General features: G+C 38.2%; 1 protein-coding gene across 1 annotated transcript in view; it reads left to right on the forward strand.

Moving 5' to 3' along the window:
* Nucleotides 1-14,508, forward strand: part of GHR (growth hormone receptor) — a 348,381-nt gene that overhangs the window by 142,238 nt on the left and 191,635 nt on the right. Inside the window, 1 exon segment of the mRNA XM_017867112.1 lies at nt 13,708-13,788. Within this exon segment, the coding sequence (XP_017722601.1) occupies nt 13,719-13,788 (70 nt within the window). The 5' untranslated portion in view covers nt 13,708-13,718.

The raw sequence follows: 14,508 nt of genomic DNA on the forward strand, positions 1-14,508 counted from the left end.
TTAATTCAGGAGGACTGAAAACAAGCTCTTCTGAGTCAAGATTTGCAAGGACATGTGACAAAGATAGTCTAGCCTTCCCGCTTCCACACCATCTTTTCCTCCATAAACACGTGCTCCTTATTTTTCTTCTACTCTAGTCGGTTGTAGATTTTGACCTTGGCTGTTACTTTCCTACCAACACATTGCCTGTTTTTAAGTTTCCTGGTTTGACCTGATGTTAAGATGGAAAGCAAGGCTAGCAAACTGATGGAGATAGGGCCTTCCAGCCTTTCTCACTTTCCCTGGGATCATCTCATGTTGATTTACATGTTCAAAAAATTTTTTTAAATAAATAAATTGTATCAGTTGATCCAGAGGTGATTAGACTCTAGGGGCCTGATTTATCTTAGCCAAACTTAAGACATGGGCCAATACACCAAAATGTCAATATATTTATTTGTTCCGTATTGCACTGTCAAGCAATTTCATTTCATCTGATTATTGTGTTCATTTTCCTGAAAGATAGTGAACCCAGAAAACAAGAATCAGAAGGTCATTTGACAACTGTGGAGCTGGAATAGAGGGAACTAAATGACCTTAGGGCATAGCATCATCAAGCTTTGAGAAATTATTGCACCTGTCTCTGTGTTGGGACATTATTTTTGGTCCCAGGTAGTTGGAGGAGACAAAGCTGTAAATTATTTACTAGTTTTTCAACATTTCCTTATCATTTATTGTTAACTGATGGAACTACATTGTCTCTGAAGTCCCTTATGAATAAAATTGCTAGACATAGCAAAAATGCCCCTCTCAATATTGACATGTTTCAGTGGTGATTATTATCTTCCAGATTAATGTTTATGGTCAATCTCAAGCTCTATAATGGACTCTTAAAGGCTGTAGCAGTTTTCTATTGCTTCCGTAACATATTACCACACACTTTGTGGTTTAAACAATACCCATTTATTGTCTCACAGTTCTGTATGTGAGAAGTCTGGGCACACCATGGCCAAACTGGGCTCTTGCTTAGAATTTTCAAGGCAGAAATCAGTGTTGTTAGGACCTCTAAGGATGAATTTGCTTCCAAGCGCATTCCAGTTGTTTTCATGAACTGAGTTCCTTGCCATTGTTGGACTATATTCCCCATTTCCTTGCTGGCTGTCAGCTGGGAGCCGGTTTTTGCTCCTTTTACTCCTGTCTGCATTGCATCTCATGGTTTCTGTGTGCTCCCTTCCAGCAACAAGATTCTATGTACCCTCTTCCAGCAACAGAAGATCAAGTCTTTTTCAAGTTTCTAATCTCTCTGACTTCCCCTTCTGCCATATCTCATTCTGCTTTTACAGGCTCAGGTGATTACATCAGTTTATGCAGATAATCCAAGATAATCTCCCTATTTTAAAGCCAGTGGGTTAGCCATCTTAATTACATCTGCAAAGTTTCTTCATAGCAGTACTTAGATTAGTGTTTGAATAACCTGGGATGGTAATCTTGCAAGGGATCTTTTGGCATTCTGTCTATCCAGTCTCATCAGCAACACTTTGAAATGTTGTCGTTACTTGAGTGATCATTTCTATGACTAGCTGATTTCATCTATACATGTATATTCTTTTTATTTGCCATTTTGTAGGGTAATATTTTCTGATCTTAATTCCATATTTCAGTATTAAAATTACTTGACATAGATCCATAAATCATCATCTGTTGCAAAAAAGCACATTAATTGGTTGGTTGAATGGGGAGATTGATATTTCTTTTCTCTTCTTCTGCTCGGATGAGGGCAACTTTTGGGGGCAGATGAGTTCTGTTGTGACAAAAGTTATATAGCACATTTGGTTTGCACTGAATCAGCGATTCTCAATCCTGGCCATGCTTTAGAATTATACAAGAAAAATCTTCAAGTGTCAATACTCAGTCCCTACCCTGCTGATCCAATTTATCTATGATAAAACCAGAGCATTGATTTTTAAGTTCCCCAGGTGATTCTAATATACAACCAAGGCTAAGAACTACTGATATGTTCCAACATTCTATTTTGGAGATAAAGAAGTTGAGGCTGAGGATGAGAACTTAGTCACATAAAGTTCCATAACTAGTGACAGAAGTTCTGTCCTACAAAAAAGAAAAATTGATGGTTTAATTGTATGTAGAGTTCAGTGCTCAGTAATTATGTACAAAGTGAGTGTTGAGAAGATCTGGAACACCCTACTTCTTGCTTTAGTAGGAAGACTATTTCTTTCTACGACTTTAAAAAATTATCAGACCTTGCAAAATAACTTATGAAGGTCTCTTCTCAGCAGCTTTGGCCTGCCTTGTGAGTAATAATAAACACAGATCCATTCTACACTAGCTAGGGAGCTGGCTGCATGGACTTCTACTACTTCTCTGTGTTCCAGAGCTTCATGGTACAATGCAGTAGCCGCTAGCCACATGTAGCTATTGAACACTTGAAATGGGACTAGTTTCAATTGAGATGTATGTGAGTGTAAAATGCATACTAGAATCAAAGATTCAGTATGAGAAAAATGGTGCAAAATATCTCATTAATACTTTTTACATTGATTACATGATGAAATAATATTTGAATATACTGAGTTAAATAAGATACATTATTAAAATTAATTGATCAATTTTTAACTTTTTTAATGTAGTTACTAGAAAATTTACAACTATGTATGTGGCTGGCATTTGTGGCTCACATTATATTTCTGTTAGACAGCACTTTTCTAGGGAGTATTTTCTATTAAAGCTATTGACAATGAATGGTCCAAGTCCAAGCTATTACACCTCCTTTGATCTTGAAGAGTGAAGGGGTACATTATAATCTTCCTGGAGATGAGACATGATATTGATCTGCCCTGTGTTTGCCATCTATCTGGCAGCCAGTCAGTCTGGCCAAATAGACTTCTATTTTTACATAGAAGCTTAAAGGAGGCAGGATTATGCCCCATGTCATGGAGAGAGCACACTGCATAGCTCTTGAGTAATGTACCCAAAAGTAGACCAGGTGCTATTGGAGGTTCTAAAGCATAGCAATAAATATTACATCCCTTGAGCAATGTAATACAGCCCTTGAAGAAACTGCCATGTCAGCACTTGTAAATTATCACTGTCTTTGACAGGCCCTATGCACTGAAAATATTATGGTGTCTACCTCTCTTTATAATTCACATCTAAATATTACTCTTTTTCTTGCTCCCTGTAGTTTGTTCTGATTCACTGCTACCCTGATTGTGTGTTTAGTGTGCCTACTTCACAATTTAAGAGGCATGGGAAAGTAAAGGCAGGCCTTGGAGAGATCAAGCACAGTTCAAAACTCTACCCAGAGATATTCTGCCTGTGTGAGCTTGGGAGGAGATTTACTTAACCTCTCTGAGCTCCTCTAAACTTCCATTTTCTCATTGGTGAAATGATCGTTTCTCTTGCAAGATCTGTGTGAAGATTGAATGAAATAAGAAAGTTCCTGGCACACTTATTTGATGGGTAGATATTGTGGTGAACATTTACTCTGTGGCAAGCCTATGGCTAATTGTTAGAATGTAATCGTGAGTGAGACACAGCTACTGCCTCCAGCTAAAAGAAGAGAAAGACAAGGAGCCTGGTAACATCAGGACATGAATAGTCATCAATGAATGGCAGTTATTATTACACAGCACAGTGCAGGATTTGGCTTATAACAAAAATTTGGAAGGGTGTTCAGGTGAGGGAATTGAGACCCATAGCGATTAAATGACTACCTGTGTCACCAGCTCAGGCAATGTTGGGCTGGTGCCAGGTTACGGGATTGCTGACTCCTCCTCTAGTAATGCTTTCCCCAGGAGATCACATTGCCTCACTCTTGGTTTCACAACTTGTTTGCTTTAAAAGAATAACCTTGCCATGTTGTACTTGATAAAAGGAAAGAGAGGTTTCTCCCAATTTTTGCTCCATATGTTATTAGGGCATGCTAATAACTGTCTTTGAAAACCTACACTTCTGTTATGTTAACTCCAAAGAAGGCAGCAACACGTGCACTTCTTTAAGATATAAAAAGCATTTAGTATACTATAAATTATTATAGTAATCATTGTTAGATTATATCTCACCAAGACAATGAATGTTTTCATTTGAAGACTTCACTGTATGAAAAATTGTCTCCTATAGCTTATTTATCTCCTTTTAGATTAGGTGAAACAGAATTTTCAAATTTGAGTCTGAAGAAAATTCCAACATCTTTAAGTTTGTTTAAGGAGCATTCCCCATGGTCTATATGATCTATCATAGTAATTAAAAAGTCAGATTTTAGAATGAGCCACTTGTAGAAAGAGAAAAAAAGTAGAAAATCAATAAGAGGTTTCATTTTTCAAATTCTGTTTTGGAAAAAATTACTTGGTAGGGACAATAGTGTAAAGTAAGATATAAGAAGAAATATGTCATTCAAATAAGTGGCCATGCAGTTGGTTTTCTCTTTCATGTAACAGTCACATCTGCATTGTGAATTCATTAATGCACCAAGTGAATCAAGCTTAGTGAGTTGACAAACATCCACAGGGATAGTTGCGGGGAGGCATTGCAAAGTGCAATGTGGGGTCCTAGTGAAACAGAATGCTTCGTTCTTTGAGAAAGTTCCACTCAGAATAGAATAACTATGCGTACCAAGATCGGAGTATGGCCAAGCATTTGGCTACTGAAATGCCCCTTCTTCTTTCACTCCTCCATAAAGGAAGAGACAGAGACTCAGGTTCTTGTAACTCAGCTGCCTTTTTTGAGTTCTCCCAAGAGAAGTTCTAACTTCAAGCCAAGCATCTTGTCACTGGGATTTCTGTATCTAATTTTTAGTTCTGGAAATCCATGATTTCACAAAACAAATTATCTGAACCTAACAACAACCACATAGAATTTTCTTAAAGTAGACGAGGGAGGAATTAGCCCCTAAAGTATTTCCTACACAATTGGAACTCCCTTTAGAAGATGTGCAATTGCCTGTACACCCAAGCACAAATGGGCTGTATTATTGCCTTATCTAGGATATACACACTTTACATTATAATGGTCCTTCCTTTTCCCTGAACCTGCATATGATGTAAGTGCTTGATTTACGAATAGGGTCTTACATATTGTGACTGGCGAAGAGCACATTTGCTGATTGCTCTGCCACCTGCCTAGATGTATATTTATATATCATGAAGATATATAATTTATCTTTTATGATAAATTATAATACAAGATAAAGATATGTAATATATCTTTTATGATATATAAATTTATATATCTTCATGATATATAAATTTATATATCTTCATGATATATAAATTTATATATCTTCATGATATATAAATTTATATATCTTCATGATATATAAATGAGGCTCCCTACTCTCAGTATACCCCATAGGAACATTATAAAACATAAATAGTCTGTTTGTTACTACTACCAGGAAGACTTTAGTAAGTGTAATAACTAACCCTTTTGGATACATGCAGAGCGAATGCCAAATGCTTTAAATAAATTATCGCATCTAATCCTGATTTTTTAATGAAAAAGGGAAAATCTTATCGTATCAATATTAGAGATGAGTAAACTGAGGTTTGGTAGAGCTAGGATTTTAACTTAGCTCTCTGTGACTCCAAAGCACATTCACTCAACCCCAACCTCACCCTCTCTGTAAATGAAGATTAACAATAGCATCTGTGGTAAAAGCTAATGTCTCCTGAGCTGGGAAAGTATCTTTCAATGATTATTAACCAAATGTGATCAGCTGCCAGTGGATCAGATGTCATCAAATGAAATCAAGTGTCCAGGGTTTACTCAACAGTAATGTCTCTTACATTTTGTATCAATGTTAGTAGATTGCTTAATTTTTGTACCTGTTACCTCACATGAAGCCTAGATAGCATCAGTCCCTTCCCCAGCCAGTGTGTACTGGGTCCAGCTTCTGGCTTGTGAATCCAATCAGTGAATTAATGTTGGTAGCTTAAAATCAACCTTGAAAGAGGTATTTACACCACAGAAATTGGCAAATGATACAAATCATGACCCTTTTTTTAAATTCCAGAGAGACAAGTGTTAAACATTTACCAGTACACCACTGTCTATGACTCAAATAGGGACATAATGTGAATAATTATACTTCTGAAGGTAAACGAATGCACACTGGGTACCCTTGAAAAAAACAACCTTCCACAGATACAATCATACCTAAGTCACCTAAGTCTTTAGTGAATTTTTTTGTCCCCATCATTCTGCTTTTGGGAGGACCTTTTACAACATAATCATGATGATTTTAAATGTCTTTTGAATTTTTAAAAAATTACTTTATTTGTTCATTTTTGTTACAAAAGCAAATATGCCCACAGTAATCATTTAATGTTTTTGAATGCAAGTGCAGACATATAAACAATAAAATATATATACGAATGCTGCCAGTAGAAATAAAATGCAAGCCACGTATATCATTTAAAATTTTCAACTACAGTCATGCACCACATAATGACTTTTCAGTCAGTGATGGACTGGCCCCATAAAATTATAATATCATGTTTTTACGATGTCTTTTCTATGTTTAGATATGTCTAGATACATAAATACTTAATATTGTGTTAAAATTGCTTATGGTATTCAGTAGAGTAGTAACCTGCTGCACAGGTCTGTAGCCCAGAGCAATAGGCTATCCCATATAGCCTAGGTGTGTAGTAGGTTATACCACCTAGGTTTGTGTAAATACACTCTGTGGTGTTCGCAGAACCATGGAATTGCCTAATGATGCATTTTTCAGAATGTATTCCTGTCATTAAGTGAAACATGGCTGTAATCACATTTAAAAAAATAAGAAGAAACAGAGGATTTTGTTTTAATAATAGATTTCATTTAACTCAGCAGTCAAAATATGATTTCAACATGTTGTCAACATAAACATTATAAAGATATTTTGCATCTTTTCTTCTTGTACTAAGCTTTCAATTTCATGTGTATTTTATACTTATAGCACATATGAATTTGGACGCTAAATTTTAATCATAAATACTTGATCTGCATTTACATTTCATAAAATGTAAAGCTTAAAAAGTGGGTTCATATATCCAACCTGTTTCAAATAGACTTACATATTTAATTAAATTTAAATTGTCATTAAATTCCTCAATTGTGTTAGCCACACTTTAAGTGCTCAATCGACACCTGTGACTTATTGTAACAGAATTGGTCAGTGCAGGTATGTACCATATATCCTTATTTTATAAAATTGGAGACCTAGGTTGGATGTGGTGGCTTATGACTATAATCCCAGCACTTTGGGAGGCCAAGACGGAAGGATCAAGTGAGGCCAGGAGTTAGAGACCAGCCTGGGCAACATAGCAAGACGCTGTCTATAAAAAAATATATATATATATATAGGTGGATTAGCACATGCCTGTGTTACAAGCTATTTGGGAGGCTGACGAAGGAGGATCCCTTGAGCCCAAGAGTTGGAGACTGCAGTGAGCTATGATTATGCCACTGCACTGCCAACCTGAGTGGCAGAGTGAGACCCATGTCTCTTCAAAAAGTAAAAATACAAATAATATAACAAATAAATAAATAAAATTGGAGACCTACTATATGTACTACTCCCAGAAGTCTTTTCCCCCCTCACACCTTACACATTTAAAATTCCCGTCCTGCATTCCCCACTGGATCTCCAAGAGGAGAGAAGTCTCAGCAAAAGTAGTTCTATCAAAACTGTCTGTGAGCTTTTCTTTCCTCATTCATAGGAAGGAAATAAATTCACCTAAGACATTTTGGATCTGACCATTTTCCAAATTATCATCACCATAAAAAGTTGGTAACAACATGAATTCTGAAAGCAAACAGTGCTAATGAAAACCAGCAGTTTTAAATGCCCTTTTGGGTTAACCTCTTCCTTGTCCTGTGCTATATTATTGGAAAACCTTCACCAAGGACATCAATTAGATTCAGTTTCACAATATTTCTTAGTAATTAGTGCTGGCATTTACTCTTCCCATATATTAATATGTTAATATCACACTCCTAAGGATGCTTCTAAGGATACTTTAATCACTTTTAAAAAAAAATACTTGATACAAATTAGAGGGTGTCTGTTATTTTAGGTGGTGGTTTGTTTTATTTCCACAAAATTACAAACCAGATATAAGCATATTTTTCCCTGTGTGGGTTAATAAACTTTTTTTTTTTTTGGAGACAGAGTCTCACTCTATTGCCAGGCTGGAGTGCAGTGGCGTGATCTCGGCTCCCTGCAACCTCCGCCTCCATGGTTCAAGCGATTCTCCTGTCTCAGTCTCCCGAGTAGCTTGGACTACAGGTGCACGCCACCACACCCAGCTAATTTTTGTATTTTTAGTAGAGACGGGGTTTCACCATGTTGGCCAGGATGGTCTCAATCTCTTGACCTCGTGATCCACCCGCCTCAGCCTCCCAAAGTGCTGGATTACAGGCATGAGTCACCATGCCTGGCAAATAAACTTTTAATATAATTGTTGATGAAGTTGTTATGGAGACTTGTCACCATAATAGTCTAGTCTTCTCCTTAAATTCACGTGATACTCCTCATCTCTATGTAGCTCTTCCTCACCTTCAGTAATGACCTCCCTTGTCTCTCAATCTTTGGTCTCTTACCTTCAACTTCCCACTAGTCATTTCTCACATTTCCAAAAGTCTTGTAATTGCCTTAAAACACCAAGTATCCGAAGCAGTCCTATGACCTTCTCCTCCCGCTAACCAACTCAGATCCCCAAATCCTGATTTCTTTCACTAGCACTATCTCTCATCCACACATACCCAGTTATTTGTGACAGACATGTCTCTATCATCTCTCATATCCAATCATCACCAAATCTTGTCAATACTTCTCAGTGATATTAAGTTAAGAAGGCATGAAGGGCAGCTGTAACCTAAGGAAAACCCACTTTTGCACCAAATCTCTAGTGACTTTCTGATCAATCTGAGTTGAAAATGCTGTTTTAATCTGGTCCTACCTCACCAATCTAATTTTATGCCCTTTTATTCGTAAATTTGAACCTTGTTCTCTATTCACTAGCTTCCTCAGAATATCGTCCAAAACATACTCAGAATTCATACTCATATCCAGAACATTTGCTCTGAGCTTTTACCATACAAGTTCACCATAGTTTCTCTCCCTTTTCCACTCTTATCTGTCATCTAGTTCTAATTTGAAGACTGTCAGTTCAATACCTGATTTTTCCCTAGTCTGACCTTCTATTTTCAGGTATGCCACTTCTTTTCACAGTTTCATGTGTTTGTACTGCCTTATTCTTGAACAACCATGATTTTGATTGCTTTTGCATTAATCACCATAGTGCCTTGCTCAGTGCTAGCAGGAACTAGTAGTTTAACAAATACTTGCTAATTATAAATTAAAGAAAATTAAACATATTGGTTTCTTTGTCAGGAGTTGGTTATAGCATGCTGGAAAATGTATTATATCTAACCCTCATCTTTTCTCATGTGTTTATAAATTGTTTTATGGCCAAAGAATAAGTTAGTATATCATGGGCCTAATTATGTAATTTGGAGGCCTCCTCTGCTGGGCAGTCTACAGATTTAAAATTCATGCCAGCTGCATTACACTGGTTTTGAACTTGCTTTTTCTTGAGAAAGATGGGAAGCAGGCAAATGCCTCAGGCTTTGAGGTGGAAATGGTATGAGTTCCATTATGCAAGAATAGAAGCCCATTTTTTATCCCGCCTGCTGAAAATCTTGCCATGAGTCTATAGTCAAAGAATGTGTAAATATCAAAAGAAATTTAGAGAGGGAATTTCCCTCGGAAAATATTGCAAGCTTAAAAAACCCAGGGAGCTAAGGTCCAATTTAGTAGATTCCTCTGAACAATGCCATCCTCTGCTTAGATTATAATAGAACCTCTTATGACAGCATTTGAGTGGACTGCTGTGTCTCTGGATTAATAGGTACAAGTAATAAGTTTAGGTACCTGGGCAAAAAGAGTTTGGTGTAGGGGAATAGAGGGACTTTCTTTTTCTCACATCTGGCATATCATTACATTGTAATGTTAGATAACATTAAACTTCCGAACTTCATGTGTCAGCACTGTGACCTTTCCTAGGGACGTTTTATCTCAGCTAGAACCTAATAGAGAAGGATTCCCTCATCTAGAAGGTGCCATGTGGGGCTCTGCAAAGATGACGTGGACTGCTTACAATCCAATTGAATGTCACATCTTGTGGCCTGGCTCATGTGAGGACCCTAGAGAGAGTTCTGCAGAGGAGTGCAGAGGGGCTACTTTTGGAGTCATTCCCACTGAGCCAACATCATTGGAAGAGAAGGGGAAGAGTTAGGTTCTAATAAAGCACTTAGCTTCTGCTGAATCCATCCACGTTTCTTTATCCTCCTCCTGGCCCCTGGTCTTAGTTAGAGTTGGGTCCCTATGCAGTGTTCCAGGAAGCAGTAAACTGCACTCACCTCCTATTTGGGAGCATGGCAATTTTAAATATTATTTTCTGCTGTAGGAGTATGCAAACAGATTTCTGGTTAATTTTGTGTTAAGGATTCTTGTTTGTTTTTTTGTTTTGATAGAGCACATTCTATGGACATATGTTCATATGTTCAGCTTGTATAATTATAGTTCCTTTTTTTTTTTTTTTTTTTTTTTTTTTTTTTTTTGCGATTTTTCTCTTTTTTTTTAATATGTTGTCCTTTTTTTTTTTTTTTTTTTTTTTTTTTTTTTTTGAGACTGAGTCTTGCTCTGTCGCCAGGCTGGAGTGCAGTGGCACGATCTCAACTCACTGCAACCTCCGCCTCCCTGGTTCAAGCGATTCTCCAGCTTCAGCCTCCCAAGTATCTGGGATTACCAGTATGCACTGCCATGCCCAGCTAATTTTTGTATTTTTAGTAGAGACGGGGTTTCACCGTGTTGGCCATGATGGTCTCGATTTCCTGACCTCGTGATCCACCCTCCTCGGTCTCCCAAAGTGCTGTAATAGGCGTGAGCCACCGCGCCCCACCTAGTTCTTTATTTGGAAGAAGTGAAGCTAATTTGNTTTTTTTTTTTTTTTTTTTTTTTTTTTTTTTTTTTTTGAGACTGAGTCTTGCTCTGTCGCCAGGCTGGAGTGCAGTGGCACGATCTCAACTCACTGCAACCTCCGCCTCCCTGGTTCAAGCGATTCTCCAGCTTCAGCCTCCCAAGTATCTGGGATTACCAGTATGCACTGCCATGCCCAGCTAATTTTGTATTTTAGTAGAGACGGGGTTTCACCGTGTTGGCCATGATGGTCTCGATTTCCTGACCTCGTGATCCACCCTCCTCGGTCTCCCAAAGTGCTGTAATAGGCGTGAGCCACCGCGCCCCACCTAGTTCTTTATTTGGAAGAAGTGAAGCTAATTTGCAGGCAGCTGCTTTCAAAAGTTTCGGGATTGGAGGAAGGTCATCTACTATTCAACTGAAGCAAATGGCATTTGTTTGTGGCATCTGCCAGGTATCCTTGAGATGTCTGAAAAGGTGACTTCCAAACCAGAGGATGCGGCCTTCTGAGAAACGCAAACCTGTTCACACCCTTACTCAGATGGGAAGCAAAAAAGGCTGCCTGGGAATTGGGGATTTACTGTTATACCCTGACATAGAATAGCAAGTGCTACTGGAAACTTCTTTACCTGACACTAAGTGTCTTGGGAGATAACAAGTAAAATTAACACTGTATACAGCATCCAGTTCCTCAGTGTTTTCTCCACTTAAAAAGAATCAGCTGGGCACGGTGGCTCATACCTGTAATCGCAGCACTTTGGTAGGCCAAGGCGGGTGGATCATTTGAGGTCAGGAGTTAGAGACAAGCCTGGCCAACATGGTGAAATCCTATCTCTACTAAAAATACAAAAATTAGCTGGGCATGGTAGCACACACCTATAGTCCCAGCTACTTGGAAGACTGAGGCAGGAGAACCACTTAAACCTGAGAGGCAGAAGTTGCAGTGAGTCGAGATCATGCCACTGCACTCCAGGCTGGGCAACAGAATGAAATAAAAAAAGAAAAAAGAAAGAAAGAATCAAATTCAAAGCAAATACTTAGTTACCAACAGGATTGCATTTTTAGCCTATAACATCTTTTTTTAGCCTTTTAATATGTTTCTGCTGGAGGTTTTCAGCTTTGATTACATAGCCTGTTCACCTAGGAGTAAAGAACATTGGGAGGGAGAGATGCTCAGGGTTCTCATTTGCAAAGTAGATAAGGATGATGCAAGGCCGTCAGCTCAAGGCCTTCCAGGTTAGGAATTAAAAACATGGATGTTGTAAAAACCACAACTCATATTTATTTGAAATCTCACCATTGACAAAGTGTGTTCACCTGCATGTTTACACTCAATCCTATGAATGACTCCATGAAGCAGTGTATGGAGGAGAGTTCCTCATGCATGTGGGTTTGCACATGGGGATTCAGATGCAAGAAGATATTTAGTTTACATAGAGATATGTTTTTTATTTTAAGAACATAAAATTATATGGAACAAAAAAAGATAGGTCCTCTGCTGTCTAGAAATTACAGTACATCAAGAACTTTATCCCTATGTAGAATTACACAGCCATTGCCGGAGGACCACATCTGTAGGCCCATGAAAACAAACATCTTTGCTCATTATTTCAGCCTGATTAGGGATACCATGAAGGGCTATTCCATTAGGTCAGGTTTGCACAGTAATAAAAATGAAGCCAGTAGAGGTCCTGGTGGAGCTCCTGGTATGATGATAAGTGTCTGAGTAACTTGTAAATAGTGCAATTTTATGGAAATATTGCAGCTAAGCTTTAAAGTAGTTGGCATTAGTTGTTAGACACAACAACAGCTCTACAAAAGGCAATATGCTGAGTTCGTTTTCAACTAGCCCAAACTTGCCTCAAAAGATCCAGGATGTGAACACCCTGGTATATTTTTTTCTAGAAAAGCTTATTTCCTTCCTCCAGATAAAGGTGTATGGTCACTAAGGTGTGTGCTGACAGATGTGTTGATCTCCTCTCTCCGTTAAACTGAAGGGCTCCAGGTGTGGCCACACTGGGCTTCTAAATGCCTAGCAAAGCCACAGATGCATCCCTCTTGGTGTCTGAGGTGTTCACATTCCTAGGTCTTTCAGATCTGTATTCCTCATGAAAATAAAAACTCTCTACGATACACTCTGTCCTTGTGGGTTTTTAGTTTTACTAGGGAGTTTTTGTTTTCTTTTGCTTCCCGCCTTCTTTCTGCTTCCCTTCTAGTTAAACCTCTTTAGGATGGCTCATTAGCACTTTGTTTTGAGTGTGTTGAGCTCTTTTGTTCACTGGGAAACAGATTTATGAAATGTTACTATTACCGTGATTGTTCTGTTTTTCCTTTTATGGCCTGTCTAGCTCAAGGCCCCGTGCTTGCTGATACTGCTGACAAGGTTTTCTATTTCCAGATCAAATTAAAGTAAACCTTACCGGACCTGTTACTGAAACTGTGCATGGGGGTCATTTGCTGTGAGGTGTTTCTATGGCTTTGAGCCAGGATGTGAACATCTCTAGTGTTCATGTTATTTCCTGAGACGAGTACTCACGGGAAGTAGAATTTATTACAACCTGCTGTTTGAGTTTATGAAAAGTAGGACAATATGAGACTCGGGGCAATGAAAGACTTACTAGGATTCCTTCTGGAACTGATTTGTCAGTGCATTCATGTCTTACCCAGTCTTTAAACAGTATTTCATGATAATGGTCTGCTTTTAATTGCTGGGCTTTACCTTACCCTTTTTGTGATTGCAGGTCCTACAGGTATGGATCTCTGGCAGCTGCTGTTGACCTTGGCACTGGCAGGATCAAGTGATGCTTTCTCTGGAAGTGAGGGTGAGTTCTGCTTTTCCATTTCCACCCTCAGTGTTTTGAAACAACACTGAACTGTATTTGTTACATCCAAGTTTTTTGGATGATTTTATTAAAAGATGCAAGTTTTACATAGCGGCAAATAGGAAACTTGACTTAACTTTAAAATCAGAAACTAGTAGGACTTTTCCGTGGATGTTTAGGAGGAATGCAGTAGTCAGTCAACTTTGGCATCTGGTGTTTTCATGTCAAAAATTAATGCTACAAATCATGCTGAGGACATTTATGTTGAAGAAAAGCCAGGTCTCTTGTTCTCAGGCTCTGGGAGAGATATTGAAGTTACACTGAAGGGTTATTAGCTTACTGTTCACTCAGTTCATTTGTGACTAAGGATATCTAGTCTATTTCCAGAGCTCAGAATTCAGGCTTGTTAATCATATTCTCTGAGAAAGGAAATTGCAGGTTTCAAACAAATTTCACCTCTCACTCTCTGGGTGATTGCCATTTGGCTAAGTTGAGGGAAGAGACACCTGAAATAGTTGAATGATATACCCAGAAATTATGAGCTTCCTTCCCCATCTCTATAATTCTCCCTCCCTTTTTTATATCCCTCTCCTGGTAGAGAAGTCTCAATGTGTATAAACTATGTTTCTTAGCAGACCTAACTAAAACAAGGAAGAGTAATGGAAGGGAAAGGGGAAAAGTGCTCTCTAAAGGGTGGTAGAAGACTTTTTTTTTTTTTTT

The sequence above is a fragment of the Rhinopithecus bieti genome, unplaced genomic scaffold (genome assembly GCF_001698545.2).
Source record: "Rhinopithecus bieti isolate Rb0 unplaced genomic scaffold, ASM169854v2 scaffold_3610, whole genome shotgun sequence".
Taxonomy (NCBI): Eukaryota; Metazoa; Chordata; class Mammalia; order Primates; family Cercopithecidae; genus Rhinopithecus; species Rhinopithecus bieti.